The 24,538-nt window shown below is 41.8% G+C and overlaps 2 protein-coding genes across 5 annotated transcripts; both read right to left on the bottom strand.

The window, feature by feature from the left end:
• Window positions 1-211: 211 nt before the first annotated feature.
• Window positions 212-10,924, bottom strand: LOC136290897 (histone RNA hairpin-binding protein-like). 3 transcript variants are annotated; one of them, XM_066185310.1, is made up of 12 exons: window positions 10,826-10,924; window positions 9,198-9,314; window positions 7,860-7,964; window positions 7,359-7,490; window positions 6,456-6,605; window positions 5,504-5,641; window positions 4,781-4,897; window positions 4,272-4,379; window positions 3,747-3,860; window positions 3,313-3,426; window positions 2,373-2,568; window positions 212-1,482 (listed from the first exon to the last, which is right to left on the bottom strand). In XM_066185310.1, the coding sequence occupies exons 1-10, from the start codon at window positions 10,876-10,878 to the stop codon at window positions 3,321-3,323; spliced, it is 1,140 nt and encodes a 379-aa protein (XP_066041407.1). In that variant the 5' UTR covers window positions 10,879-10,924; the 3' UTR covers window positions 212-1,482; window positions 2,373-2,568; window positions 3,313-3,320. The 3 variants fall into 3 exon arrangements, with proteins under 3 accessions (XP_066041407.1, XP_066041408.1, XP_066041409.1); XM_066185311.1 differs by having other exon boundaries at window positions 2,373-2,551; XM_066185312.1 differs by having other exon boundaries at window positions 2,373-2,518.
• A 1,574-nt stretch (window positions 10,925-12,498) lies between these two features.
• Window positions 12,499-23,352, bottom strand: TMEM129 (transmembrane protein 129, E3 ubiquitin ligase). Of its 2 annotated transcripts, XM_066185313.1 has the most exons (4): window positions 23,014-23,352; window positions 21,414-21,888; window positions 18,984-19,143; window positions 12,499-16,458 (listed from the first exon to the last, which is right to left on the bottom strand). In XM_066185313.1, the coding sequence occupies exons 1-4, from the start codon at window positions 23,216-23,218 to the stop codon at window positions 16,210-16,212; spliced, it is 1,089 nt and encodes a 362-aa protein (XP_066041410.1). In that variant the 5' UTR covers window positions 23,219-23,352; the 3' UTR covers window positions 12,499-16,209. The 2 variants fall into 2 exon arrangements, with proteins under 2 accessions (XP_066041410.1, XP_066041411.1); XM_066185314.1 differs by lacking the exon at window positions 18,984-19,143 and having other exon boundaries at window positions 16,343-16,458.
• Between the last annotated feature and the right edge of the window lie 1,186 nt (window positions 23,353-24,538).

Here is a 24,538-nt window from a genome sequence, read left to right as displayed (position 1 = left end):
TGAGGGGCTGGACAAAACCAGAATTGTAAACTGCCTTCAAGAGTCTAATTTTAACCTCTGAAGACTCCTCCTTTCCGCTTTCAGCAAGGGCTAAAAATCCAAAATCACTACACAAACTAAACACCATAAAACAAAGAAGAAAGGAGTACTGAACCCACATATTCCTTTTATAATCAAACTGACAACACAACTGCAAAAGCAGACTAACAAGGATTTTTAAAGTTAAAGTCTTTAATTCTTCTGCATAAAGGCAAATTGCCAAAAATGTAACACATTCCCTTATTTACAATCATCATAAATCACAAGGAAACATGCACACTGGAACAAGAAGGTTCTAAATATTACCTCTTAGAAAAGTGCTGTACAGATGTGTCCCTTGTACACACACTCACTGTGCTCTGTGGTGTGTGACTGATACACCCCTGTGCTGGGCAACAATGCCTGAGCAAGTCTGGAAATAACATTTTGGGAGTGAGAGTAGTTTCTGAGGAAGCAGTTTTCTCCCATCAGCAGCACAATGGGCTCTTGGCCCTGGGGACTGCCAGCCCCACAGCAAGGGAAAGCAAAACCAAACTCCTGCAGAGAGACAACTCCCAGCTCTAGCAGACATTGGTATCCCAGTACATGCTACACAAGGACTGTAAAATTCCTGTAACTGGCACATTAATTTAGTCTAAACCACTGTAGCCATAGCTCTCACTTCAAACTTCTGCACACAGTGCTAGCAGAGTAAAAGGAGAGCCTATCCCAACACCATCACAACCCTTAGCCTGGACAAGAGCAGCTCCACACCTGCAAATACTGCTATTCATCCCCAATAGTTATAGGAACAACAGGCACTGAATGCATCCTCTCCTACTCTTTAACTGTAGAGTAGCTCTTTGGCTGCAACACACGCAAAAGCAAAATCCAGGTGTTTAAGCTGTGCTGCTGTTCTAACAGTCACTCAGCCCCTTAAAAAGAAAAAAAAATCTGATTTTGATAAACCATCTATCTTTCCTTTCTCTTCTCTCACCTGGCTTAGGCAAATGCCAGCTTAATACATCTCAGAGAACAATGAATAGTCCAAAAGTTATGAACAGCTTGTCTTTAATGACTGGAGGAAGGCTGAAATTATCTATTCTTTTGAAGCAGTTCTTCAGGCTGGATGTCCAGGTCTGGTCCAGTGGAGCAGAGGGGGTTCATTGGTTGGAGGAGCTGCATTCTTCAGTCTAACTCGACACTGGAGTGATTCACTGATGAAACATCAACACACTCTGAGGAACACGATCTCCAGAGGGAATGGCAGGATCCATCACCTGAAGCAGCCTTTGAAATATAATGCACATGTCGCTTGCCAAGGCAGGCACAGCAGAAATGTCCTCACAAAAGCTTTAAGAAACATCCATTGTCATTGCAGCACAGGCTTCATGAAATCTGAAGTTTTACACTTGAGGCACAGCTTGCAGAAAACAATCTATCCTTATAAAGATCTGGAGAAACCTAAACAAAAAAAAAAAAAAAAAAAAAAAAAAGCAGGTAACAGCATTTTATAGATGTGCTATATCCAGGCATTAACAACAAAACATTTCCTCTTTATAGCTGTAGTGTTACTGTAGCAGTAAAAGGAAGAGAGCACTGCATATTGTGAGCTTATAGCACAGTATAAAGGAGAAACACAAAATGTTCCTACTAAAAGAAATGTTACAGCTAGTATGAATATTTTGAGAACATAAATTACTGAAAAAAATACAGTACTAGATACTCTACACTCCTAAAGTATTTGTCAGAGAGAAAAGGAAGCAGCTGAGCATATTTTTCCCAACGCCTTGCATCGTTTTCATCTAAATATCATTATTAATTCATAAAACAGACTTTTATCTCAATTCTAATTAAAAAATTTCTGCCATATCTTAAGTATTCTATTGACTCAGGTTTTCTCCTAGAAAGCAACCAGATACATTCACATTTATTCCTGTTTAAGACAGAAATTTTCTTTTAGCAAAAGGCAAGGTAGTGTGGAATTCTACCATGTAAACCACTATCTGGGTTTCAAGCAAGATTAAACTTCCACAGATAAATTTCCTGAAATTTGAGAGTGAGAGCTCATCACACCTAAAAAGCCAAGGTTAAAGGTATTATTGCTCTAAATACTGATCTTTCCATCCCAGAAAACCAACGTGTTGCTCCACAGAGAAGGTATTTAATTCACTTTGTACATTCTACATCTAGCAGAGCTTTTTTCTCAATTAGAACAAGCGATTACAAACCCACTGAATTTAGACACTCCTTAATACAGCCTTATTTACAACAAAGACCACTGCAAAAAAAGCTAAATATCAACTATTGGAAACCAGAAAGGCTCTTAACTGTGATGCAGATGCTTCTTTTACCTGAATAATTTCACCTTATGTCGATTGCTCATATGCTGACTGTAAATCTCTTCCTCTTTTAGTGCAGATCCTACATGACAGCACCAGTTTTCCAAGACTTGATCTGCTGATCCCAGACTACTGATCCCTATTCTTCAAGTCTTTTTCTGTCACAGGAGGAAATTCTTTCTTCAATACTTCTATATACAAAGAGAGACTAGATATTTTCAAATATTGAATTAGCACTTCAGAAAAGTGGATGGATGTTAAATCTTATTCATGCTCAAAGAACTTAAATTAAAAATCAATAAAGTCAAAAGAAAAATGCCACTGGCACAAATTTTTAAAAGCTGTAGCGGCCTTTTCTTCACATTGCTTTAATCCAAAATCTAAGTGTCAAACTAATTTGGCCATATTCTTAATGAGTTTTATAAGGCAAAATATTCAAAGATCACTGTTTAACAGACAGTTATATACTAGTCCATGTTTCAGAGCTAGATCAAAGACAATCTAATTACACAAAAGACTAAATGCTAATAAAATCTGTTTGACGCGGATTACCTATTAATAGGATTACCATCCTATTAATGCACCACAGGAATCTACAGTCCAAGAGAAAATTTTCACTAAAATCTACTGCTACAAACGCCAAGTTGTGACTTCATCACAAAAATATTAAAAGACAGAAAAGATGCTACTGAAATACTTAAAAAACTTGGCACTTTTCATTTGAGACATAAAAACATTTTCTGGTTGACAGGTAACAATTTCAATTTAGTAAGTCTGAAGCATTAGATCTTTTAGTTAAGGTGCTGTGTTAAGTGCAAGAGGATGGATAAAACACTGATAAAATAAAAGAGAAACTGATCTGCCTGAACTGAACAGTTGGATTCTGTAGAATGACAACGTGGATGGGCTACTGAAACAGACCAGATCAAGCAGGTACTCAGCACAAACTCACCTTGATATTTAGATTTTTTTCCTCAATATTCTATCTTCAGCATTTGCACTTTCCCATCCTCTGCCAGGGTATTCTGACTGATGTCCTTCCAATAAGCTGCTACAAAGTTTAAGCCTACAATTAAGAAAAACACCCAAAACCCAAAGACTAAGTGGCTTTATTATGGTAACTTTTAAATACTAAATACAGCTACAATACATTTACACTGACACAGACTATAACATGAAAACATAAGGATACAATTTTACCACACAGCATATAAATATTGATCAATGCATCCCTAAGACAAATAGTAAAAAATAGCTAAATAAAAATTAAAAGTTAAATGTTTATAATAAATGCTTGGATTGAATTACAGCAAGAAAGCAACTAAGCTTCTAAAATAATATGCAAAAATATCCCTCAAACCCCAACTGACGAGCTGCATTTGATACCTCTCCAGCCTGCAGTCTGCATCTCTGCAAGTCTTGCTGTCAGGCAGAAAGAAGCTGGATTTCTTCTGTTTTGGATTGTTCCACCCTGAAGAACAACTGGCTGGAATCGGGTCACTGCATAAAAACAAACAACTATCATTGCTGTCACTACAAAACAACTTAATCTCTAGGGAGACAGAGAGGAAGCTTCCAGTTCCCAGGCTGAGGAAGTGAGAGGCAAACTTCCAATTCTTTCCACAAGACAGAGTGTGAAAGGGGCTCATCATTTTACAGCATTACCTGGGATGGCAGAGACAGCAGAAAGCAACAGATGGAGAGTTAGACTTTAAAAAGCCAAATAAACTCAAAGAATAGAAATAACAACTGAACGTACCACGTGCTGGAGGAAATGTAAGAAGGCAAAAAAAAAAAAAAAAAAAAAGCGCAATAGTAACCAGTGAAGGAAAGATTAAAAAGAAAAGACAAGGACACCTTTACAGCATAAGCAATAAACAGAAATAACAACATGACCACTGGGGTATTTACCTTGTTATTTCTATACTTTGTTCTACTGCCATTACTTCATCTTTTTCACCAAAGGCTTCCCACTCTGAGCACTTTGAAAAAGCCTCCTTAGGTCCTGAGTCAGTAAGGCTGGAAAGAAAATGAAAATGTCTGAATCCATGCACTGTAATAACACAGTTCCTCTTAATTTTTCAGAAGGGGACTAAGTAGAGAGAAGAAACAGTACCTGTATAAACACTTTTATGAAGGTTAGTGTGAAATGTCTACTTAAACTGTCAAAATCCTTAGTGTGGCCTAAATCTACACACAAAATACAACCTATGCTGTGTCTTCTGACACTTTGCAATGGAGCACTGTAAATATTTGCTATCATACAGCACAATTATTCTGACATGATTTTCCTTCCTCATTAAATTGCACACATTTAGATAAAATTAAAGCTGTTAACAAAGGGAGGGAAAAATACCAGTTATATTCCAAAAGTCAGGTCATAGTATCAATGAATTCCCACATGGAGATTCATGTCATACCTTTCCAGTGTGTGATACATCTGCAGATAATGGTTTTTGCTCTCTGAAACCACAGAAGAGTCAGAATTGTTTCTTTTTCTGCGTTTCCATACTGGAGAAGAATCGGGAGAACAGGAACTACAAAAATAGATTTTACACATGTAACATTTTTTATTTATGTATAAATGTTTATCAGTGTTCTGCTAAATAATGGCATATGCTACAGAGGAAGTTTTCTTTTGAGGTAAGATTCTTTAGTCACACAGTGGAACACTGAGCAAATCACTCACATTTTGAAAGCAAAAGCATTTTGAGCTCCACACACATCCCTCCAGGACAAGATATTTCAGTAAACAGGGAAGTGCCTGTCCCAGTCAGTGTCCCTGCTGTTCTGCAGAAAGGCACAATACTTAAGGATGGGGATTCCTGCTTCTGAAAAAGCTCCCCTACTTTCAGAACATTCCAGCAATGGTTAAAGAAATCTCAGTACTCTGCTGTATAAACTGAGAATTTGAAAAACCACTGCATTTCCTTCTGTTAAATCATGTAATTCTGCTATGCTGGTGATTTTTCCATATTCAATGCTCTGCACTTCTGACGGATTACATTCAACAGCAAAAGTGTCAAACTTCAAAGCTGAGTATTAATTGCCCTTCCACAGGAAACATTTCCTACAAAAACCTAAAAGCACTGACATGTACTGAATTATTTCCTGAAGTTAAGCACAGAAGTTTTCTCTCATACCTCTCAGGTGTGTAGGCAGTCTGTCTGCATTCATCTTCACACTCATTTCTCTTCTGCTTTTCGTCAAACACAAAGGAGTCAGAAACATCTTCATCTTTGCAGAACTGTTCCTGGGAGCTACCTGAAGGTTCTGTACTACTAAACACAGGAAGGGAAAAAAGAAAAGCTTTAAAAAATTACCCACCTGACTTACCGCTCCAAACAGAAAACAGTTCAGCTGCAGTAATAATTAACAGTTCATCTCATATGACACCCAAATGATGTAAAAACTACAACTTCTACCACACACCAGTTATAAGACAGGTAAAACTATCTACACAGTGCAGTAACACAGCTAAGAGAATTCCATTCACTTTTCTCCTCCTAATTTACTGGTCCAAATCTTGTAAAGTATAAGGTGGCATTAAGTAGCAGAGCTAGCCTTGTTCCAGAAATACAAAGTTGTGATAAGATAAAAATATTTCCTTCTTGAACACAGTTGCCACCATCCCGCAGAGAGCACAGAAATCTCTCTCTCATCTTCTTAAACATCTCAAATCCTCTTACATTGTTGCTGTAGGAGACATGTGGTTCCACTGACATCAGGAAAAGGAAAGATGGAATGTTATCAAAGTCAAGGAACAGTAATCGCCAAATCTCTGCTTGTGTCCCTCACTTTCCATTAAAGTAATGTTACCTTGTGCCCACCAGTGTAAACACAAAAGGGAAGGGAATGTACTACTGCAAGCACACCAAATGCCTTTCTCCCTGTGACACCTGACTGCAGATTAACTTAGACTAAATAACTGGAATATCTTGAAGACAACAGAATTCAAATGGAAAACAGCACATTCAAGAAGACTCCCATTTTTGAGTCTGATCTTTTTTATCCCAGTCAGGAATACTCTAAAGCAGCTACAAAGCCCTGCTTAAATTCCTTAAGCCCTGACTTAATTCACCCATATTAACATACACGGGCTGCAGATCCCAGGTTTCTTCAGCAGGAGGATCCCAGGCATGCAGTGCTATCTTCCACAGCCTGATCTGCTGGTCCCAGGACCTACGGCTGTACTTCTTAAACTTGTTGGGAGTTCTAGGGTGAACTCCTGGAATTCGCTGGTTCCTGCAAATGCACAGTAACATTTATTATTTCTGAACATAAGGAGCTTTTCTTCCTTAAAAAGAATCCTAAGTCCATCAGGTCACACAAGTATCAGTGGTCTAATAAATAAAATGTTCATATTTTAAAACATTTAACTGAATTGTGTATAAGACATTACCAAAAACAGATCACAAAAGCAACAACTGACCATAATGTGCTGAATCAGACTGGAGGCTCATCCAGTCCAGCACTCTGACAGCTGCCAAAAGCAGATCCCTACTGCCCACGAACAAAGATGAAACAGAAGCATAACTCATACTGCTTCAATATTATCCTGACCTTCAGCTCCTTCTACTTTACTCTTCCTGAGTCAAGTGCAGCTTCTTTTATTTAGTACAGTACTGAGTCTGTCGAGGGTGGAGTTACCTTCCTTCACAGCAGTCCCTGTAGTGCTGTGTTTTGCATTAATTGCTAAAACAATGCTGATGAACACACTGGTTTTTGGGCGTTACTGAACAGTGCTTGCACAGCTTCAAGGCCTTCTCCTTTCCCCACAGACACTAAGGTGAGAGTGAACACTAGGTTGACAGGGAAAATTGCAGGGACAGCTGACTCAAATTACCCAGAGATATCAGACATCATATAATGTCACACTCAGCAATAAAAACCACAGGAAGAATTTGAGGAGAACTAAGGCTGTGTGCTATTCTGCACACACCCACACCAGGAACAAGTAAGAGTTCATTTGGAAATCTGCAACACAGTGCAACTTACTTTGGAACTTCTTTAATGTATCTGTCATATGCGAGGGTATTCTTTCCAAAATTGATCTGTTTTTGTCTTCTCCTCAGGACCACTTCATCAGTTTCCCTTTCAGCTGGATTAGCAGAGTTACTTGAAACAGAACTTGAAAATAAAAACAAGAATTAAGTTGAAAAGAACCTTAATAGCTTTATAAGAAGTTGCATAAATACATATTCTAGAAGTGCCCTTTATCCTTACTAGATACACAGATAGGCAGTGAGCACAACTCTTATCTCACTAGTTCACAGAAGTGAAAGCTGTGCTAATCAAATCTGAATCTCAAATAATCACACAAGTAGCTTTTGAGATAAAACTCAGTGCTACTCCCTCCTTAAGGCTTCCTTCAGGCTTGATATGAAACAGCCTGTCTGTGGTTTCAAATCTTCATTAATGCATGCAAAGCAGTCAGAGATATCAGATGGTTATTGCTAAAACCAATGCAATAATAAGCAGTAATAGTTCAATACCTACTTTGTCATTTTTTTATTTGATGTTCTCACTGTTTTGCCTTCTTCAATTCTACCTTCCCAGCTGGGGTAACTGGAAAGCAGCCTAGAATGTTCTGATGTTGTAGAGCTAGAAAATAATGGGAATTCAACATGAATGTTGGCTGCTCGTAACACATTTAATCAACAGAAACATCAATAATGGACAAAACCAGCTCCACAACCGTAAACTATGGGCATGTTCCTTCTCTATGTCAGTGCTAACCAACCTTCAGCCTGCCCTCTTTTGTCAATTTCAATGCCTCAACATTTAATAAGTCATGTCAGTAATACAGAACCAGATTTAGCTGATAGTTTTGCTTTCCCTAAACGGTTTCACATGAACAGATGAAATTAGCACCCAAGCTGACAATGTCATTTTAACACAAGACAAAGATTCCACACTGAAAACATATCCACTCAGCAAAAGAAAAACACAAAACACTGCTGGCACATCCACTTCAGTCTCACACTCATGCCATATCATTAATATTTTTATGAGCATATCGAAGACATAGAAAACACTCATGAATACAAGGCCTTTCCTAAGCTCTTCAAAAGATTAATTCATTAACGAAGCAATATTAAACATGCCATCAAAAATTAAAATCACCTTCATACAGTGGAATACTCAGAAATGTATGACTTACATTAAAAAATAATTTTCATGTACTCTTAATAAAACATTTCCTCTTATATTCTGTTCAGTTTCCTACACATATCTCAGCACTCACCACTTTTCACCCTTGCTATCAGACTGTAAGATACCAGTCTCAACCACTTCCTCCACCTTGGGTCTTTAGTCTAGAACATCCAAAAGCTAAGCAAAATATTTAAAGAATTACCCTAATATAAAATTCTATCACATCTCAAACGGTCCTCAGTAATGAACTCTAGGAAAAAAAGGTGCTCACTAAAATCTGCAGTACAGCTGAATATACCAAGTCGACTGTGAAGAGACAAAGATGGCCTGCCCACATTTACATATAAAGATGCATAAGCAAAGTATGAAAATAACAGCAAATGGCCTCAATTGGGAGTTTTAGACTAATCTTAAAGACTTCAGCAACAAAGAGCCTAAACTACTGCTTCAGTACATAGCCTTTCTCCCCTTCATTTTGAATACTTGCTAATACTATGGGACGTATTTCAATGAGACAAACTGAATAGTCTTCTTTAGGCATGATGCAGGTATCATCTCCCAAGTCTGTGTTACTCCATTATAAGAAAACACTCAACCTAAACATGTCCAAGCTTTTCTTGGACTCCTAAAGAAGAATGCAGCAAAGTGGAGATTTAAAAAAAAATTACACTTATTCCTTACCTCTCCAGCCAGCGATCTGCATGGTGACATTGATATTCCTCAAACACCAAGGAATCGGAATCATTGCAGCTTCTATGTTCCTGTTCTTGATGCCAGCACTGTGGATGTTGCACAGAGCTAGAAAACAAGAATTTTCATCTGAAATCAAGTCACTAGTAGTCACTGAACATGGCCTATAAAAAGCAAATATTGTCGATCTGATTTGGCATATAAATCTGATTCAGGCAACACATACTTAACACAGGTGTCAGTTCAACTGCTGGGAAAACATCTTTGACTAAAGCAATTAAGACCTCAACATTTTCAAATAAACAGTTAATATTTAGATAACCAAAAATGCAATTTTCCAAACAAAAGGGTGGGGAAGAAAAACCTAATTGAGGACTGCCACCAGCGTTTATGGGCTTGTGGACATGTGCCAGCATCCACAGACCATCCTCTGTCATCAGTGCATTATTTGATATTTAATACTGCCCCATTCAGTAGTAAACGCATAAAAAAGGCAAGTCCAGTAACTACACTTTAACCCAATGGCTAAGGAGAAGTAGGTCAAATGTTTACGTGGAAACACTTTACACAGGAAATTCTTGACCAGATGCGGCTCACAAGGAAGCCTGGGACAAGGAGCTGACTGTAGTGCTTACGACAAACTGGTGGGTCAGCCAGGGATTGCTTAAGGGCTGACTTCTCTACATTTTCCTCCTCGGTTTTGGCGGCTTTGACATCCTAAATGACTGGTTACTAAACAAAACACAATGTAGCATCTACCAACACCAGACCTGGCTTCTGGGCTAAGGACCACACTTGCAGACGCACCGCCACGCCTGCCCGAGAGAACGATCGGGTACTGCGGCCTCTGCACTGTGCTTCTGTACGTGTGGGTAACAGCAAACACACCGCTCGGAACGTGCCAGGTCTCTGCCCTTCGCTCAACAAGGGGAGAAGGAAGGATTTTTAATGTTTTACTCCTGAGTTAACTACCCATGTTTTCTTTCGCTTCCTCCTCCACCCTGCCCGGCTTTGGGAGTTTCCTGCTCCCAGAGGGCTCCAAGTTACCAACAACACACAGCACAAACCAGCTTCCTCAGAATCACAGACGCAGGCAAAAAAGTCCGCCTCCACGCTAAGGCAATGCACGAATAAAACCCTTCTCTAATCACCTTAAACAATTACTCGGTTTAACGACTTGAAATGTTTTGTTTGGGTTTTTTTTAACCAGCTTAGGTACACTACAACACATGCCGTAAGCACGACACTGTTTGAAAACGTAAGGGGAAATAATAACCGAAAATTACGTCTTTCAGAAACATTCCAGTATTTGCTTTGCACTGCCCACCCCCTCCAGCCTGATACAAGCCCCAGTGCCCCCGGCCGGGCTGGGGCGTCTCGCCGAGCCCACACGCCCTGCCCGGGGCTGCTGCTCCCTCACTGGCCGCCGACAGAGGAGGCCGAAGGAGCCGCTGCACGGGGGCCGAGGCCGCAGGGGAAGAGGCCGTTCGCCGGAGGAGCACGGGCTGCACAGCCGACAGCGGCCTCCGGAGCCGCCCCGGCACGGGCAGCGCCGCACCCCCGCCCGCCCAGCGGAGCGCTGCCCGCCGCGTTCCCCGTCCCCCCGCGGCCGCTCCCACCTGCGCAGCCCGCCCGGCTCCGCTGCGCCCGGGCGGCGCGACCCGCCGGACATGGCTGGGGCGGGCGGCGGCCCGGCCGAACATGGCCCCGGCCCGGCCCGGCTGCGGCGGCAGCGCAGGCGCGGCCCGTCCTCCCGCGGGGAGCGCAGGCGCGGCCCGGGAGGTGCCGCGGCCGGGACAGCTCGGGACGGTGCTGTTCCTGCGGGAGCGCTGTTCTTTCGGGAGTGCTGTTCCTGCGGGAGCGCTGCTCGGTCTGACTGGTGGAGAGAAAAGCGTCCCGTGCCCCTGTGAGGGCCCGGGCGCAGCTTCCCTCACACCGAGCGCACCATTGCTCTCACACCACCTCCCTCCGGCTGCATCTCCCGGCCCACTCCGCTCGAAAACCCGAGTCTCACATCACGGCGCTGCCTCACGCAATAGCCGAGGATTCGTTTTGGGACAAGTTATTTTCCTCCTAGACATCGTGAGGGGATGGTGGCCACCACAGTGTACGCGCTACAGGAATGTGTCCCACATTTGATACCATTAATGGAATCATAGAACAGTTTGGCTTGAAAGGGAACTTAAAGGTAACTTGCTCCAATATTCATATCTCAACTCCTTAAATAGCTCGAAGTTAACAAACATTTCTTAAGAAAGGCACTCAGAACTTTAGTCTTACTGAGGTTATCCTGACTGGAATGGTACTTAGCTGCAGGCTGGCCAGATTGATAAAATCACCAAATGGTTTGGGTTGGAAGGGACCCTGAAGACCATCTACTTACAACTCCTGTCATAGGCAGGAGACACCTTTCCCCAGAGCAGGATGCTCAGTGCCCCATCCAGCCTGGCCTTGAACAGGATCCCTTCCAGGGATGGGGCATCCACAGCTTCTCTGTCAACCTCTGCCAGCACCTCACCACCCTTACAGTAAAGAATTTCTTCCCCTATATCGAACCTGAACCTACTCCCTTTCAGTTTAAAGCCATTCTCCTTTGTCCTGTCATGCCATGGCCTTGTCAGAAGTCCCTTTCCAGCTCTCATGGAGACATTTCAGGTAGTGGAAGGTGCTTCAGGGTCTCCCTGGAGCCTTCTCCAGGCTGAACACCTCCTACTCTCAGCCTGTCTCCATAGCAGAGGTGCTCCAGCCCTCTGAACATCTTCATGGTTCTCATCTGGACACACTCCAACAGGTACTTTACTACAGGAATGTTATATAGGAATGTGATCGATTCTTTATTGCTGGTGCTCGGTAATGAATCTGAGCAAGGTCACAATTAAATAAATGTTTTATATAGGACATGCCTATTGCTACATGCCAGTGCTACCTTGGAAAGACAAATTTTTAGTCATTGCCCCTGCTGATTTAATGACATCCAGTGTCACTCTTTCCTGTCTGGTAGTTGTGAAAAGTATTTGGAGGCTTTTTTTCCCCTGAGATTCTTATAGAGATTTCATACACACCTTCTTCCATTTATGTAACCCTCTGCATTCAGGCTGAAGTAGGAAAGTCCATCCAAGGAGGACTTACCATGTACACCTTCAGGAGGATTTAAGTCCTATTTGTTTTTATTCCCATGTTCTCAGGTAAGACAGTGCATACAGATAAGCCAGACTGATTTCCAGATAAAGTTTTATCTGATAAACATAACTTTAAAATTAAAACCAGAAGTCTTACAAAGAATCAACTGTATTTTTATTACAGCTCTTCAGAGAGTTTTAAGATTAACTGCATGTATTTATTAAACCTTTGCCTTAAGGGCTATCCAAATAATTCTGTTCATTTTAAACAGGTAAGCTATCTAGCAAAAAAACCCCACCAACCAAAAAAAAAAAAAAAAAATCCTGCAGTATGTCTTTGGAAGAAAATGTCTTGTAGTCCATGTAAGAGCTTGAGTATTTATATCTCAACTCCCTAAACAGCTCAAAGTCAACAAACATTTCTTTTAAAACACTGAGTCTTACTGAGGTTTGTCCTGGCTGGAATGGTGCTTAGCTGCAGTCTAGCAAGTTTTACAAATAAAGGTTTGAGTTGGAAGGGACCTTAAAGATCATCCAGTTCCAACCCTCTACCACAGGCAGGGACACCTTCCACTAGACCAGGTTGCTCAAAGTCCTGTTGCTAAAATCCCTTTAGCCCTTCCAAGAATGAGGCAGCCACAACTTCTCTGGGCAGCTTGGTCCAGTTTCAACACAATAAAAATACTTACACTGAAGAGATCACATGATAACTTGGTATTTTGGTTTCAAGCTATGCCAAACCTCATGGTAGAAAAACTGTACTCATATAATGGATTAAAAATATCTCCTGCTTGGAAAAAAAATGTCTTTTTTTGGGTTGACAAATTATGTTAACCTAAAAAAACCCAGGTAATATGCTACACAACAGGTAGTATATCTTCCCAATATGCTCTGGAACACTACAATTACAGAAGTAATACAACTGTGGAAATAAATTATATGGCCATGACCCATGTTTTGAGAAAGACCTGTTGAGCTACAGCATGCCAGGAAATTTGGGCTATACATGATACACTCATATGGAGTATTTGCATTGACACAGTGCACCCACAGACTGTCTGTAGTTTAATGACATCACATTTATATAAGATACTTCAGATGACCAGCGTTGCCCACCCACAAATCAGTGATGTGGAAAAGCATACACACAGCTGGAAATGCAGAACTAAATCACTATTAGTGATTTACACACAATAATAAAAAAGAAAATTCTTTCAGTACATATTTTAGCCACTTGCATTACTTAGTTTTTCTGGGGGTTTTTTTTGTTTGGTTTTTTTTGTTTGTTTGTTTTTGTGTTGTTGTTGTTGTTATTATTGGTGGTGGCTTTTTAACAAAATGCTGTAAGAAAACTGATTCTAAACCCTATCCTCATATTTAATTTATGTACATGTGGCTCTTTGGATGATAAGCTGAAGCCATCACAAAGACAAATGCCTATTTTTGTACTCTATTATTTTCACGTTCATATGGAATTTTAACAAGTTGATTCTCTAACACAGCCTTTAAGAAGCTCACAAATGTTGGAGGCGTGTCAGATTACTTTGAGAATTTAAACTTGGGGAAAACTACTTGTTTTAAGGAATGTAAGTCAGGTACTATCATTAACATAAATCTTAATTTTTTTTGGTAAATATTACTAAGTTTTCTAAGAGGCACTTCTGTAGATAGAGCATTAAAAGATGCAAGGATATAGAACATTTATGACTGTTACTCTGTTGTACTTTTACATTGACAAAAGAGGTAGGATGAACAAAAGGTTAAGTTCCACTGAAGTGAAAACTTCCAGTCAACTCAGAGTAGATTCCACTGCAAAAACAATTAGGAATTTAAAGCTTTTTTTATGTGAGATACTATTGGCAACTGACCTGGTTTTAGTCTGTAAATCATCTGCAACTACATGCATCTAAGATTCTCAAGACCTTTATGATTTTAGCTTCACATTCTTTACAATAAATATTTTTATTCCAAACAGCCAAAGTGCTGTAGGAACTGAATGACTGGGGGTGGCAAAACCACAGCTCCAAAATCCTATCCTCTCTTCTGCAACTATTTCAAGGGCCACATCCCCTGTATCTATGCCACTTTACTATGTAAACTTTCCAGAAGCAAATGTTACAAAATGCTTATTTGTAAAGGCTGCTGTGTAGTGATAGGTGCACGTCAGACAACACCACGTGGGCAGCCCTGTAAGAACCTTCCAAAGGTTAAAAAATCCTGCAGAGACCATTTTAAATCTGGAAATAACTTTCCCACAGAAGTACTAGAAAATATTTTTAATTCAATTGCTGATCAGCTCCTAGATTTTTTTATTAGTTTTCAGACTTGCCAACAAATCTGTCTGAAATTCCAGAACTCAATTGAATTCCATTCAGATGAAGAATGACATGCCCCTGAAGATCTCTTTGGGAAAGAGAGAAATCCACACAACCTGTCTCAGTATCAAATTTTCACTCTGTACAATCCAAAACAGCAGGTAATGGAAAACAGAGAAGCCACTGTTATTAACAGGGAGTTTACTTAATTGCATAGTAGATGTTGTATATAAAGCAACTGAGATATGCTCAAGCAATAAATGTTCTTAAACTCCACCAGTTTGGATTTTTATAAATGAATATTATTTATAAGTTTCAAAGTTAAAATCCAACACCAACAGTTAAATATTAGTTTTCAAGTAATGCTGTCAGATCTCTCTTCAGTTCCTTACCCCTCTGTGAATTCCTGCTTGCAGACACATCTGTGACCATTTCCTGGCTGGCTGCAAGTGCAGGTGTGTGCATTCACCACCTGTAGCTCAGCTGAGACTCATGAAATGTTTAATGCTTGTGCTTCCAATACTTGTACCATTTTTACATCCTGCCACCTGTTCCTGCTCAAACCAGTTGCCTGTCATGGTAATCAAGAGGTTGTCATGTAATCACTGGCATGCCACCTCTGCCCATGATTTACTGGTAAGATCCTTTTGATTATTCAGGTGGGAGGTATAAAGAGCTTTTATTCTTGTAGACCAAAGCTTTAAAGTACTCCTTTCTCTATTAGACCCACCTGTGATTTTAAGTTACAAATTAAGGCTCATATGTTTGCTGCACTCCCTTCAAAAGTATGTAAAAATGTTCTATCACCTAGAGGACATTGAAACCCTAAGCAATGTAGCTCCTGGGTTTAAGCTGCTCTGTGAAACCAACAGATTTTAACCATGTATTAGCAGTGTAGGTAAATGGGTTGACAAATCCGTCTGTTATTTGAAATAAAGACATCCATCAAAAAGTATGCTAGAGGCAAATTAATGGACTAAAAGGTCCATACAGGACTTGTAAATCTTCAGGAATTACATTTCTTAGCCTACTGCAACCCTTTGTGAGTAGATGTAGTGGAAGTAGCTCCTTCCAGCTGAAGGAAACTAATGCACTTGTTTGAAGAACAACTGCAAAGGTTAATAATGACTTTACAACTGGATTAAAGAATAACAAAAGTATCAATGAAGTCTAACCAAAGCAATTTTCTCAATTAGCCCTTTATTAAAGAATCAAAACCCAAGTTAAATTTAAAAATGTAAAGAATTTAACCTACGTTAAAACTTGAAAAAACAACAGTAATGCAAATATAGAAGGATAACCTTATTCTATCTAAAATGTAAGAAAGGAAAACAAGGGTTTAAACAAAATTAAAATCCAGAAGCTGACATCAGGTGAGTAAAATCCACAGATACAGGTAAAAGTGGAAAGGAATTGAAAAGATTTACATCTGTTTTCAACACTGTAAAAGAAACCTTTACAGTTTGTACTCTGGTAGAACGTGAAGTCTCAAAAACAGATCTAGCAGGCTTTTAACCAAACCCACTATGAAACACAGTCAAAAAAGTTAAAACCTACCCAAGTTACTACTCATCGTATTAGGCAAACATCTAGAATGCAAAATTTGGCTCGGCAAGTCGGGCAAGGCACTTGGCTCGACAGCCAGGTCTCTGGGTGCTGCTGGTCCTGTCTGCTGGCAAACCACTTGCCCATGCAGGTGAGGCACCACATGGGCCGGCAGTAGCACTGCTGGCATTCCCCCTCGTTGGGCTCCTGGCAGTTCTTGATGAGTTTGATGTTGGCAATAGTCTGCATGCACCCTATGCACGGCTCCAGCTCCTAAGGGAGGAGAAAAACCATTAAAACTGTGAACTGCACACAACGGTTCCTGTTACAGCTTTTCAAAGGCTTTTAGAAAATCATCTGTGGCAGAATAATCAAGGCAGAACTGCCCCACTAGAGGGTATCAAATGGTTTTATTAGAACTCTAATGAATGACAGTAAAGCTTCTCTTTGAACAGAAAACCCAGAACTGCCGCATGAGACTAATGATTAAACAAAAATGACTGAAAAATAAATGTTCTTTCACTCTCTGAAGAGCTTCCAGCAGCCACAGCAAGGTAAGCAAGCAGCCAGCTTTGTCATTCAAACTATTTTTCAAAAACCATACCAGCATAAAGTATGGAAAACAAACCAAGCAAACAGTTCTTACCACTTAAAACAGCAAATGGCTGTTCCTATCTTCCATCTTTCTAAGTAAGAGACATAAACGAGGAAACCAGGGCTGTACTGAACACAAGGATGCTCATAATGAAGATCCAGAAACTTACTTATTTTCTTTGGATAAAATTGGAATAACTGATTTTGCCCACAGGTAATTATGCCACATGAACTTGCAGTTGCATATGGGGACAATATCTTGCTATTAAGTCTTTTATAATTAATAAACAATAATTAGCATTTCCCACGTCTTCCAGCTGTCCAAGAACTTAACAAAGCTCAAAAGACAGTACACTGAATAGGCACAGAGACCTGAATCTGTTCAAAATGCTCCTGGTGGAACAAAAACCAGCTCTCTCTGTGGTCTCTAGTTCCCATCTCCAGTGACTCTTCCCTTGTCAGCTCAAGTGTCTGCTCAGCTGCACTGTCAGCTGGGCTGTGGAGCAGATCCAGATGAACACAAGCCACTCAGCTTGAACTTGTGAATTTAGGTCTTATCTCAGCTTTTAAGCAGGAAAAAATTCTAGCATAGAAAGATCAACTAACTTTTTCAACATAAGAATGGAGCTCCAGAATAGGGAAAAATTCACTGTTGTATTTTTAACATCCTTATCATCATCTGTCATTTATCACTCAATGTCAAACCCAAGTTCAGTAGCTCAGCTGCCACTTAAATGTGTCACAAACCAAATGCTCTGCAAGGAAACAACTTTAATATCTTCTCTTTATTGTGACCATCTCTTTTCGCTGGCAGCGCAGTCAGAACACACAACATAATGTGCAGACACAGCTGATCCTGTTTTATTTTAGCCAGTTCATAAACCATATAAGCTGCACAACACTACCAAAGATATCAACCCCTCACCCCATCAGCTGAACCACTGGACACAGACGCCCTGCAGGGTCACCAGTACTGGTTTAATTGGTTCCCTCTGGAACACTGGACAGTGCTCCAGTCACACTTCCAACTGCTGCACAACTAAAATAATGACCAGATCTCTGTGAGTATTACTGCAGGTAGGACTCTGTGCTGTTATAATCAACACCATATAATAATAGCCATAATAATTATAGCTAAAGCAAACCCCAATTAAGAATCAGTTTATTTCAGCAGAAGATCCAGCAAAACCTGGCTGTCTAGAAAAGCAAGCTGTATTGGAGCAAACTGCCTGAAGAACAGCAACAGCAGCTGTGGCTCTGGCTCCCTATAAACTTTCTGCAAGTGCATCATTTCCAAACGTGTTCGTGTAACATTTTAGTAGCAATTATTACAGGGGACTTTATTTCATTATGTTATTTCTCATGTCTCAAAACTGCAATGCTCACAATACAGTTTGTTCCTTGTAGCAGGAATAGAAGCAGCAGCCAGAGTTACGTTTATGATGAGTTTACTGACACAGAAGGTGAGCATTTCTGAGGGAAACATCACCCTGACTGGGCAAAGAGCACTTGGGTTTCTGGCATCACTGACCAGGAGGCCTGACTGGAGTCAGCCTTGGCTGTGCAGACCCTAAGAAATTGTGCTGGGCTGTATCTTCCAGGAAGTTAAGGAATCTAGGCCATATCTTATCAAGGGCTAGCGATATAAAACCGTAAGTCCTGCAGCTGTGCACCCACACCAAAGGGGCACTTGAACCACCAGTCACTCTCTAAGTAAGTGACTGCAGCCCCCAAGCCCATGGAGCTCTCCTGTAGGGCAGCCTCAGGTAGGTAGGAGACCTCTCAAAGGATCTCTTGAGATCAAGAGATCCCTTACTTGGTATCTGTTATCTACAGCAAGGCAAGTAATAGTTTATATTAGATCTAAAACATATTCTATCCAAGCCAGCTGAATTATTAGAAGTGTAGCAAGTAGTAGGGTGTTTAACTGCTGTTCAATTCCCATTTAATTACTGACTGAATACTGCTTAATTATTAAATGATAATTATTAAGCAGTAAGCACGTGATAATTATAATTTAATCATAATTTGTTGTTTAATCCACATTTTTAATAAAACCTTTTTGTTAACCTCACAACAATGAATTCTCTTCATAATTCACCTGAGATAGCCCTAGGTAAACATTTATCATTTACACAGTAATCACAGGCTCATCTACATTGAAAGTATAATTGTTACAGTCTCACATGGATAGAAAGTTTCACCTGAGTGCTTGGAACATGGTATGTCTGGTTTATTTCGACCAAAGATGTAAAGGTTTCTAAAAATAAATCACTAAGGCTTTGATGGATCACAACATTAGCTGCATTGCTGATAGGAGCACGGAGCTTCTCCCGGAGCTCCCCATACTCTGTGGAGTTCAACCTGAAGAAGAAAAGATGGAGCAAAATGTTACCACGATTATCCATCCAAATACCTTGATAGCACCTTGCAGAGGTTAACATCAAGGAAGTGAATCCACAGAAAAACTGGTACCTATTAGTCAGAATAAATACACAGCATTGTGTTCTCTTGTCTTTTTCTGCAGTTTAGTTATTGGTTTTGGCACAATTTGGTCAACAGAACACGCTGTCCTCATTCATATCTGTGTAAAATTGCCAGCAGGGTTATGTCACAAATCAGCTAAAATATCATACAAAAATAAAGGCTTTTGAAGTAATCAGCAAGAACAAAAGTAAATAATGCATTAACTGCAAAGTGCTGTTTGCACCATTTCTGTCACCTTTTTAATGCCTATTTAGTTAGACAATATCTAAATTCTCAATTTTAAACTCCTGAGGAATTTAGGAGAAATTAGTTATATGATGCAGTAGGCATCACAAGGTGATATAGCACTACATAAGTAGCAGAAGAATGTCAATCTATCAGATTCTGTGATTTTATGATACAATTTTAGATTGCATCATAACATAATCCCAGAAATTTCACAAAGGTCACAAACCACTGCTGATACAAGGCTGCAGCAAGCTATGTTTGACACCAGCTGCTTCTGTCAATTAAAGTGATGCCCACAGCACTCAAGTGGCACCTGAGACCTCACACAGATCCTATAGTGACATATTCCTGGTGTTGTTCCTTCATACTGTAAGAGTTCTGAACTGTAGTGTCACAACTCTCCAGCTCAATGCTTCCACCCATTAAACAGCTTTCATGGAGAAGTGCCGGGAAGACTGCCCTCATTTTCCTACTGCTCACTGAGTTCCCAGAGCCCAGCACAATGCAAGGCTGGGTTAGCTCTAGCTCTCAGTGGTCTCCATTGTTTCTACTGCTACAGAATAATGTCATTTAACAGATGCTGTTCATGCAAACCACAGAGACATTTATATCCAGAGGAACAATTCACACTGAACATGCAGGGAAACATGGCCCACCTGCAAAAAAGCATTTTTCCTCCAGAAACATTTCACTGTATTTGATTCTGATTCTGGATATATACAACGATCCTGTATGATTCTGCTGCATTCTAGCAGAGATTTACTATTACTGACATCTTATTACAACAGCTTTTAAACACTGTTCTTGATGCTATTCTATTTAGTCACAAAATACAGTTTGGGCTTAGGACCTTTTTTCCCTAAAAGGAATTGTCAAACAAGGCATGATTTTCTCAGCTGGGGATGTAGTTTTACCACTCTGGCACTGAAGTGCTTGCAGAAGAAAATCATTAGTTGTTTGATGCTACTATGGTCACCACTGTCACAGGTCTGTAAAAGTCTCTTTACTTAGCATTGTCATGCTTACCTTAGCTAGCCTCTTGTTCTGTTCACCTGTATCTCTACCATAATTACCGCCTTCCTCGTGTTTGCCCCACTGCACACTTACAAATCTGGTGATCTGCCTGCTTTTAATTACCTAATAAATGCTCCTGACATATAAATTTACTGCAAAAAGACACTCAAATACCTTTTGAAATATAGTTTTGGGAGCACTAACATGGCTCTTAATAACACAACAACGAAGACTTTACCACCTTTCTACTCAGAGGTTTCTGCCGAATTTGTACTTTGGGCCGGTTACACAGAGACTGCTGAGATAAACAGCATGGGCCCTTGCAAAACAAGCCCTAGGAGTTCACAATTGTTATGATTCACTGCTATGAGAATACATAAATCAGAAAGGGACCATAATTCCTTCCTTGTTTTAGGGGCAGTTGGCTTGCAGTAGGTCTGTGAGAACTCTTCTGAGCAGTGACAAAATCATGAGCCTTAAGCACAAGGAAAAATCCAAAGTCGTGAATGAACAACAGACAGTTTTAGATAATTAGCTATTTCTTGTCACTCAAAATTTAGAAGACAAAAAATTCTACCTTTCATTCCTGTTCTCCATCTCTCACCTAATTTTATCTAGTTACTTCTTTCTGCATCCAGCACAATCCTCTCCCTAAGAATGGATCAAAGGGGCCAATCCCTTTGTTTATCCGTTGTTTATCCGTTGTGTATTCAGTGTTGCAGTTGTATGAAGCTTTCTAAACAACCTTTCCTGCACTGCATAGCAGAACTGCACATACAGCAGCCCTGAACACCAGGCAGGGACCAGAAAGGAAGGGATGAGACCAGGGAATCTGGCACAAAAGTGGTCCCTCAGCACCATCAAACAGCACACATGTAACATAACAGGTTTAGCAGTTGTTTTACCGGATATCAAATGCCTTGATGTAGGGATTAACACTGGCAACTCGGATGGTGAGGAACTGCACAGGCACGTTGGAGTCTGGGGTGAGTTCATGCTGTCTGGAGTCTGTCACAGTCAAGTGAATGTCCTGCTGCTGGGCAACATGTAAACAGTAGGTGGTCACTTTAATCACCCACGTGTCCGTAACAATCACCCTCGCTCCTGGCGCTCCAGTAGCAAATTTGTCGATTCTCCTAAATTCTGTGTTGATGGAAGAAGCTACAGCCCTCCAACCTGACTGTGGGAGAGCATGAACTGCGAGTGTCCGGGCTAGCGGATGATTATTCCAACCTTTCCGTGACCAGTAATATGCCAGGGTGCTGGTGATTGCTGGGAGGAGAACAGCGAAGAAGAAGAAAGTTCTCCACTCTTTTGAAGCCAGGTAGAAAAAACAAAGATGTTTTTCAGGTGCAGCAAAGCACATACCAAGGTAATAACCTGCAAGGAAAAAACCCCTTACTTTCAGAAAACAGGTACCTGCAAGAACAAGAATTCAGATACCCCTGAACCATATGGTTATCTAACCAGTGTGCTCACCACCAAGAGAGGTACTGTACTTCTGGATGACTTCGAATTCAAGCCTCTTGTCTTAAACAAGTTAAGGTAAATTCTTAGGCATCACTAATTTTTACCAGAATTATACACCTAAAGTAAAGTGATCTGAATTTGGTTGTTGAGTAAAATCACCTGTGAGATGGCACTTAGTTTTAAGAGAATTATATGGCTAAAGGAAGGCGATTTGCATTCCTTGGTTAAATCAAAGAAGATAATGAGCTGGAGGGACTCACAAGGATCATCAAGTCCAACACTTAGCCCTGCACAGGGCACCCCAAGAGTCATACCATATGTGTGTGAGCATTGTCCAAACACTCCCTGAACTCCATCAGGCTTGGTGCTGTGACCACTGCCCTAGGGAGCCAGTTCCAGTGCCCAACCACCCTCTGGGGGAAGAACCTTTTTCTAATACCCAGCCTAAACTTCCCCTGACACAATTTCAGGCCATTCCCTTGTGACCTGTCACTGTCACCACAGAGATCAGTGTCTGTCCCTCCTCTTCCCCTCTCGAGGAATTTATAACTGCACTGAGGTCCTCCCACAGTCTCCTCTTCTCTGGGCTCAAAAGACCAAATGCCCTCAGCCGCTCCTCACACGGCTTCCCCTCAAGGCCCTTCACCATCTTTGTTGCCCTCCTCTGGAAACTCTCTAATATTTTAATGTTATTTTTATACTGCGGTGTCCAAAGTTGCCCTCAGCACTCAAGGTGAGGCCTCCCCAGTGCAGAGCCTAGCGGGACAATCCCCTCCCTTGCCCGGCTGTCGGATCACAGGCCTGATGTCCCCAGGGCAGGGATGTCCCTCCTGGCTGCCAGGGCACTGCTGGCTCATATTCAACTTTCCATCCACCAGGACCCCCCGGGTCCCTTTCCGCGACGCTGGTCTCTAGCATCTCATTCCCCAGTCTGTCCTTACACTGCAATTCCTTTGTGGGTGCATGTGCTGCGGCGCAGCCCGCTGGTTACAAAGCTCGGGGTGCTCGTCCCAAGGAATCCGGAGCTCTACTCACCCAGGGGCAGCAGGGAGTGCGCCAGCAGCGTCCCGGTGCTGCGCCGCAGGTGGTACTGCACGAAGGCCGCGTCCTCGCTGCCCAGCCATGCGGACAGCAGGCTCTGCACCGTCAGCCCCGCCGAGCGCACCTCGTCGGGCGGGAACACAAAGCACACGGCGAACACCAGGTAAGCCAGCGTGAAGGTCACCGCGGGGCTCTCCATGCTGCGCCCCGTGGGGCGCCGGGGTCCCCAGGAGCGGCAGTTCCCGCCGCAGCAGCGGATGCTCCAGCGGGGAGCGCTGCTTGCCGCCGCTCCCGCGGTAGCGCCCCCCCAGCTCCGGATGCTCCAGCGGCAGTTCCCCCGCAGCCCCGGATGCTCCAGCGGCAGTTTCCCCCCCCTCCCCCCCACTCCAGCGGTAGTTCCCGCCGCACCCCCGGATGCGCGGCGCGGGCGCTGCCGGGCTGGCGGGGCCGCGGGGGCGGGACCCGCCTCCCCTGGCACTGATGGTCCCCGCCCCTCCATCCATCTCCTCCCGCCTCTCCTCCGCCCATCCGCGCCTGCCCGGCCGCGAGTCCCGGGCCACGTCGCTGGCGGAGCCGCACCGCGCCCGCCCAGCGCAGCCGGGACACGCTGCCTCCGGCGTTGTCCGCGCTCCAGGTCATGCTCTACAGGCTTGGCAGAAGGAACCGATTCCAGTTCTTTAGGAACGTAAAAGAGCTCTGTTGGATGAGGGCAGCGTCTTTCTGAAGCAGGGAAATGGCCTCTTTTATTTAAGCGTCGGGAAAAGCTTCTCTTTGTTTCTCCTTGTGTATTTTATGTAATGCTTTCTAATATTTTCTAATAAGATAGGGATGTAGGATCTTAAAATGCCTTAAAGGGAGGAACGTTTCAAGGTGTCTTCAAACACCCCCAAACACAGGAAGATGCCTGACTGGAATATCTTGTTACTGTTGAAGTACAAATAATAGTTAATAGCCCCAATATTTGCTGTTTCTTACGGAATGTAGGAAGCCCCCTGCGCGCACCCTGTTAAAACCACAAATTTCCATATCTATCTCTTTTAAAGAAAGGAGACATTGTATAACTGGAAAAGCACGGCAGAGAAAGCAGCATGTGATGTTATATCCTACTACTGATGGAAAACCAACTCAATAGTAAATGCCACCCACGGCGTATGACATCCTAACGCTGGCCGATGGCTGATGTGTTACTGCTGTGATGGAGATCGGTGATTCATGGTGGCTTGGTGACTCTTGAGGATGGAGAATGGTTGCATCAGTAAAATCATGCCTGGATTCTGTGCATCTTACTTCATGTTAAAAGACATCCTTGTTAAGAAGTTTATTGTTTTTACAATAACTTCATTGTTGCTGTCTGGTGACTCAACAGTAAGGACTGTTTTAATGTGCTCAATGGACTGTGAAGTTCAGTAATAAAAACCGGGTTGTGAGGCAGCAAGTTTTCTTTCTGCGATTTCATGCAAAAAAGCATGTTGAAGCAGAACAGCTGAGATAGTAGAATCATAGAAACGTTTGGGTTAGA

Source organism: Chamaea fasciata, unplaced genomic scaffold (genome assembly GCF_029207755.1).
Source record: "Chamaea fasciata isolate MVZ Bird 193981 ecotype frontalis unplaced genomic scaffold, bChaFas1.0.hap1 SCAF_6, whole genome shotgun sequence".
NCBI classification, from domain to species: Eukaryota; Metazoa; Chordata; class Aves; order Passeriformes; family Sylviidae; genus Chamaea; species Chamaea fasciata.
Note: the sequence above shows the minus strand (reverse complement) of the source record. Positions and strands in the feature narration are given on the sequence as shown.

Excerpts from the sequence above, each read along its gene's own strand:
- TMEM129 (XM_066185313.1), bottom strand. The coding sequence starts at position 23,218 with ATGGAGAGCCCCGCGGTGACCTTCACGCTGGCTTACCTGGTGTTCGCC. Across the intron at positions 21,889-23,013 it reads GCACTCCCTGCTGCCCCTGG|GTTATTACCTTGGTATGTGC; the intron begins GTGAGTAGAGCT and ends TTTTCCTTGCAG. Across the intron at positions 16,459-18,983 it reads ACCATGTTCCAAGCACTCAG|GAGCTGGAGCCGTGCATAGG; the intron begins GTGAAACTTTCT and ends CTCCTCCCTTAG.
- LOC136290897 (XM_066185310.1), bottom strand. The coding sequence starts at position 10,878 with ATGTCCGGCGGGTCGCGCCGCCCGGGCGCAGCGGAGCCGGGCGGGCTG. Across the intron at positions 7,965-9,197 it reads GCAGATCGCTGGCTGGAGAG|CTCTACAACATCAGAACATT; the intron begins GTAAGGAATAAG and ends ATTATTTTCTAG. Across the intron at positions 4,898-5,503 it reads ACTGCCTACACACCTGAGAG|TTCCTGTTCTCCCGATTCTT; the intron begins GTATGAGAGAAA and ends CTATTTTTGTAG.